Source organism: Coregonus lavaretus (assembly GCF_964263955.1).
Source record: "Coregonus lavaretus genome assembly, chromosome: 39".
Taxonomy (NCBI): Eukaryota; Metazoa; Chordata; class Actinopteri; order Salmoniformes; family Salmonidae; genus Coregonus; species Coregonus lavaretus.
In genome coordinates, this window is record NC_140026.1 from 23,177,327 (window position 1) to 23,183,976 (window position 6,650).

Genomic DNA, 6,650 nt, shown 5'->3' on the forward strand with positions numbered 1-6,650 from the left:
CAGACCGGTTGATTGGCCGAAAGAAGGTTAAGTGCATTTCTTTCCTACTATACTTGATTTAGTATTACCAGGTTTTAGTAGGTATTAGAAAAGTATTCATGTCATGCATTATCAAGTGTAGATGTGGATCAAGTCTGGATAAAGGCTGAAGAGAGCATACATTTAAAATAAATCGCACCAAAATACTTTTGGGTTTATTAAGAAATTAAACGCAAAAAACGTACACGCTTTGACTGTAGGAAATATACAAACTACAACAATTCCCAGAATAACTTAGCTATAAAGGCACCCATAGAAAGTGATTAAGACAAGATCCCCTTATCTCAATTATTATGTCATAGCCCTGAGTTATGCTAATGTTATTTGCTGTATTCAACATGTTTATGTCAAGTAGCAATGAATATTCAATGAATACAGATCGATTTGATTTATTAAAACTTCTACTGTTAGAAAACAATATTTATGATATTGCTTTATCCTCTTGAATTGGTGTATATCAGATTGGGCCTTCCAAATTACGCAAGAAGAGTACATTTGGAAGTACATGCTATGCTCACTGTTCAAATGAGTACAAACTGAATGCTTCTTTTTGGTTAGGAGACATAGGCAGATATTACTGATGAAGCAAATCAACTGACACAAATTGGAATGTTTGTTTTGGGATAATGATAATGTCATCGTGACAGCAGATAGCAACTCTAAGCAAAAGCAGTATGACAACAGGATTTACTCGACACTAAGTGGAATGTCCTCTTGAAAACAGATGTACGTGAACATATGAAAGTCCTTGTTCTCAAAGCCAGTGCAGGAATTGCACAAATATTCATACCTGTCTATTAAATTTGTATTACCAGGGCAAATTCAAAACAAAAACGTGGTTGAATGACTGAGTTATACATGGCATGAATGAGATTATAATTTGTAATTAATATCTGAACAAACCGATTAAATGAATGAAAAATATATATTCCTCAAAAAGGAGGAAGCTCTAAACTATGGTCACCTCAATACGAAAAATGTAAATGTGCCAAATTCAGTGGCCAATTTGCTTTGAGGAGATTCTTAAAAATAAAATTAAAAAATAAATCGACACGCAAACTAACAAAGCGAGTGGAAAGCCGGTATAGTTAAGCTAGTATTAACATCACACTGTATATGCCAGAACTGTGGTTTCAGATAGCCAACAGTCCCTGTAAGTGACAATTGTAAAATAAAGGAAGTATGTGGACTTGAGTATGGATTGATTAGTTAGTTGAGATGACGATTCATCTGCCGACGGCTGGCACACTGGTGCCAGGAAGATGCACATGCCGATTTCCGCCCGCATCACTCTCGTGCCATCACATTCCGAGTCACGAAAGGTTTGTTTGCGGCATGTGGCACAGCTCGATGGAACCATGCAGCTCGGAGGAGGAATGGTAGCAAAGGAAAGGTCCGACGGGTCATACACACCTAGAAAAAGAGCAGAGCATTCGCTTTGAGAATGGGATTGTGTTTTACGGTTTAAAAGCACTGTGAAGGGGGGACATAGTTTCTGTTCTTCATTGAAGAAATATTAGGATGAACACGAGTCTACAGTTCCCAGCCCCCACTGTCATCATCATGTAGCCGTTTTAAAATCAATGGCACGCACCATTCCAGATGTCACTCAGAACACACAGAGCAATGGGCCAGTACTCCTGGTTGGTTGGCTCACCTTGGCAGTGTGTAGCTCAGTAAGCATAGCGTGTCCGATCGGTGTAAGGGTCCCTGGCCTGCGGGACGGCGTACGAGGAGCTTCTGGAGGAGGACACCGGGGACAGCCGCGAACGCTCATAACCATAGCTGTCAGAGGTGACGGCCACTCGTCTGATCGGGCTGCGGTCTCGCAAGTAGTACGAGGCGGCCGCCGAGGATGGTGGTAGTGGCCGACGCTCGTACAGGTCGACACTAGAGGAGAGCCTTGAGAGGGAGGAAGAGGGGGGAGGGGGGATATAGCCAAGGCGGCGCTCTTCAAAATAGCTTGAGCCGTATGGCCGTGCCCTGTACTTCTCGTAATAGTCAACATGGCTGCTGTAGCGGTCTCGCTCATAGGCCGATGCTCTCTCAGGATAAGAGCTCGGTAGCCTGCCGCTGTACCGATCCCTGGCTTCGGCGCTGTACTCCCGAGCAGAGCCATAGCTAGGCCTACGGCTCAGAGGGGGAAGAGGCGGCCCCCCCAGGTAACTGGACGCTCTGCTATACCCTAGCCCGCCCATGTAATAGGATGCCGCAGCTCTTGGGGACATCCCGTAGCCACTCGGGTATCTGTCGCCACTCCTGCTGAAACCCGGGGGACCCCGTGGGAAGTCCCTGCCGCGGCCCCTCATTAGGCCACCCCTGGGGCGTTCACCAAGGTCACCATAGCTACCGCCGTTCTGACTGCCGTTCGGGCAGTCTTTCGACCAGTGACCCTGTTTCCCGCAGACATAGCAGCCAGTTTGAGCTCCCATTCCCGGGACCGTGCGCAGGCGACTGGTGGACAGATGCACGCTCATCAGCTTGCCTTTTGAGGAGAGAGAAGAGACGCATGAGACGGTTGGGTTCTGACACGCACACCACTGCTGCTTAACGACTGTTATTTCCTCATTGCAAATACTTATATTAGCATCAATTGGTTCACCTGCACTGTTACGTTGAAACCGGATAAAATAATCACGAAAAAGACTCACGACTTTACAGTGCCATTACATATTCATTAACCTCAGAGAATTAAACCAAAATGATATTCGGCGTCACGTTACGATCTTTATGCAATCTAAAGGGAAGTGTATTCTGTAACTACGGAGAGCACAGACTATCTGCTCTCCCGTGCAAGCGGGTTCACCTTGGAAGGCTGTGTTGTCCAGCCTCCTGATGGCCTCCATGGCATCATCCACAGACTCCATGTGGACAAATGCGTAGTCTTTCACTATGTCAGCCTCCACCACAGGGCCGTACTCCTCAAACTTGGTCTTCAGCTCCTCGTTGGTGCAACCCTCTGGGATGTTGCTGACGTGCAGCTTGGTGGTGGACTTTGGTCTGCCGCGGCTCATCTCCACGTTCATTTGCTCCCCGTTGAGCTCGTAGTGGTGGAGGTTCTTGATAGCCTCCTCCGCTTCTGCTTTGTTGTTCATGTGCACAAAGCCAAAGTTCTTGACGATGTCGCACTCTGAGATCTTGCCATACTGGGAGAAGAGAGTGCGTAGCTCGTCCACCGTGGTGCCGGAGTCAAGATTGCCAATGAAGATTTTCACCATCTTCAAATCAGTGTTGTGTTATTCCTGGAAGGAGAGACAAGCAGTTGTTTGTTTTTGTTTAATATGTTTGTTTACCAAGTCAATTTCAAATGTGTGAAGCTTGAAGAAAAACACCAGGTCCAAACTTAGCTATGAAAGACAGCTAACTTTCATAACTAATGTTATATGAATAAAGGCCTACTTTATTAAAATGTCAAAAGAGAATAAGATATCAAGCTATCTGACGTAGTAGCTAGCAAACTTACCTAGCTAATGTTATCTAGTTACCTACCGCTAGCTACTTCACCAGCTAGCTGACCAGGCCAAATAGAAAAGTTAACTAGTTAACGTTAGTATTGATAACTTCCATTCAATCGTTCATGGCTATTAAGATGACGTTGTATTTTATATTTTTATCTTGCAGCTAATTTCGTAAGTCCACCGTAGTTATAAAAAGTTGAAATACCCTCACTTCTTTAGCCAGCTAACGTTAACGTCAGCTAGCTAGTAGCTGCCTGTTCTGTCTGAACTAATTTAGCTAGTTTAGCTAGCTACCTGTTCTGTTAACCTGGCTGACACACTCTAAAACCTCCAACTGAAATTCAAATGGTGTTGATAACCAAGCAAGCTAGCTTGGTCTTCGTTAACTAGTTACTATATATTTTTGTTGCAAGAAACGTTTGCATGGTGCTAGCTACTACTACTACTACTACTTCTGGTCAAACAAAACACACCACATCTTGATAATATCGTACAGGAGATCTTAGTCCTCCCTTTAGCAACTTGTTGAATACAATTCAACACTAATTGAGATGTCAACTTCCACCATGTCCCTTACCTGAATAACGAATTAAGCAGCAAATGCCAATGAATGAATTCTGAAATGGCGCCGTGATTATTTTAGGAAATGTGTGACTTCTTCTTCTTCGATGAGGTTTAACGGCGGTTGGCATCCAATTTGTTGCATTACCGCCACCTACTAGACTGGAGTACAACTAACTTATATTTTGCTTGAAAAATAAAGAAATACCCTACCATCTAACACGACACTCACAAAATATTATTAATAATTAACACCACCCTACTCCACTATTTAAATAGATTAATTCCTACCTAATGCCCTCCACCTGAAATGATGGGACATCACCACTTAACACTCCCTGTAACTCTTCTGTCAAGTCTCGCACACCCAAATACCTCTCTGCAGCTGCCACCACAACCTCAATTTTCTGTTCGACTTACGTTCCATCCCTGCAGTACAATTAATAACCATTGCTATAAATGCTAAAAATCCAATTTTACTGAAACATATATCACTCGATGGCCTATCCCTCTGTTCTGGTACATACAGTTGAAGTCGGAAGTTTACATACACTTAGGTTGGAGTCATTAAAAATCGTTTTTCTACCACTCCACACATTTCTTGTTAACAAATTATAGTTTTGGCAAGTCGGTTAGGACATCTACTTTGTGCATGACACAAGTAACTTTTCCAACAATTGTTTACAGACAGATTATTTCACTTATAATTCAATATATCACAATTCCAGTGGGTCAGAAGTTTACATACACTAAGTTGACTGTGACTTTAAACAGCTTGGACAATTCCAGACAATGATGTCATGGCTTTAGAAGCTTCTGATAGGCTAATTGACATAATTTGAGTCAATTGGAGGTGTACCTGTGGATGTATTTCAAGGCCTACCTTCAAACTCAGTGCCTCTTTGCTTGACATCATGGGAAAATCAAAAGAAATCAGCCAAGACCTCAGAAAAAAAATTGTAGACCTCCACAAGTCTGGTTCATCCTTGGGAGCAATTTCCAAACGCCTAAAGGTACCACGTTCATCTGTACAAACAATAGTACGCAAGTATAAACACCATGGGACCACGCAGCCGTCATACCGCTCAGGAAGGAGACGCGTTCTGTCTCCTAGAGATGAACGTACTTTGGTGCGAAAAGTGCAAATCAATCCCAGAACAACAGCAAAGGACCTTGTCGAAGATGCTGGTGGAAACAGCTACAAAAGTATTTATATCCACAGTAAAACGAGTCCTATATCGACATAACCTGAAAGGCCGCTCAGCAAGGAAGAAGCCACTACTCCAAAACCGCCATAAAAAAGCCAGACTACAGTTTGCAACTGCACATGGGGACAAATAACTGTCCTCTGGTCTGATGAAACAAAAATAGAACTGTTTGGTCATAATGACCATCGTTATGTTTGGAGGAAAAAGGTGGCACTTGCAAGCCGAAGAACACCATCCCTGTGGGGGTCATGCTGTGGGGGTGCTTTGCTGCAGGAGGGACTGGTGCACTTCACAAAATAGATGGCATCATGAGGAAGGAAAATTATGTGAATATATTGAAACAACATCTCAAGACATCAGTCAGGAAGTTAAAGCTTGGTCGCAAATGGGTCTTCCAAATGGACAATGACCCCAAGCATACTTTCAAAGTTGTGGCAAAATGGCTTTAAGGACAACAAAGTCAAGGTATTGGAGTGGCCATCACAAAGCCCTGATCTCAATCCTATAGAAAATTTGTGGGCAGAACTGAAAAAGCGTGTGCGAGCAAGGAGGCCTACAAACCTGACTCAGTTACACCAGCTCTGTCAGGAGGAATGGGCTAAAATTCACCCAACTTATTGTGGGAAGCTTGTGGAAGGCTACCTGAAATGTTTGACCCAAGTTAAACAATTTAAAGGCAATGCTACCAAATACTAATTGAGTGTATGTAAACTTCTGACCCACTGGGAATGTGATGAAAGAAATAAAAGCTATTATTATTCTGACATTTCACATTCTTAAAATAAAGTGGTGATCCTAACTGACCTAAGACGGGTAATCTTTACTAGGATTAAATGTCAGGAATTGTGAAAAACTGAGTTTAAATGTATTTGGCTAAGGTGTATGTAAACTTCCGACTTCAACTGTACCTACTACTCTCACTACTCCTCCCCCTTGACCCATCTTCCTCTACTTTCTTCACTGCCTCAGCATATGACAATTTCTATACTACTCTTACCCTAGAAACCTCAACCTGCCTCTCTCGCACGGGACATTTCTTCTGTTTCCCCACTCTCGCCACCCTGTTTGCGTCGCACCAAACGACGAGCATCACAAACACCGGGAATCTTCCCCTTCAGTTTGTCAACTTTTACATTTACTGCTACCCCAGTAATCACTCCTTTCAATGGTGCCCTTTTCTTGAGAGCGAAACAATTCACAATTCTTTCCCCCATTTGTTTAGGAAGTGTGTGACGCAATCAAGGGGATCAAAAATAAGCAAAGGAGCCCCCGTCTGTTCAATCGAGATACTACATCAATAATAAAGTTATGCATCATGTCATGTTTTTACATAAGCTTACCAATTTCATAATACAGTTGTAAATAATCTTTGTATAGGAAATAT

At 42.9% G+C, this 6,650-nt stretch overlaps 1 protein-coding gene across 1 annotated transcript; it reads right to left on the minus strand.

Annotated features, from left to right (window-relative positions):
• Window positions 1-177: 177 nt before the first annotated feature.
• Window positions 178-4,159, minus strand: LOC311113049 (RNA-binding protein 4.1-like). Its single transcript, XM_084156181.1, has 4 exons — window positions 4,075-4,159; window positions 2,846-3,281; window positions 1,697-2,524; window positions 178-1,452 (listed from the first exon to the last, which is right to left on the minus strand). The coding sequence occupies exons 2-3, from the start codon at window positions 3,255-3,257 to the stop codon at window positions 1,713-1,715; spliced, it is 1,224 nt and encodes a 407-aa protein (XP_084012307.1). The 5' UTR covers window positions 3,258-3,281; window positions 4,075-4,159; the 3' UTR covers window positions 178-1,452; window positions 1,697-1,712.
• Between the last annotated feature and the right edge of the window lie 2,491 nt (window positions 4,160-6,650).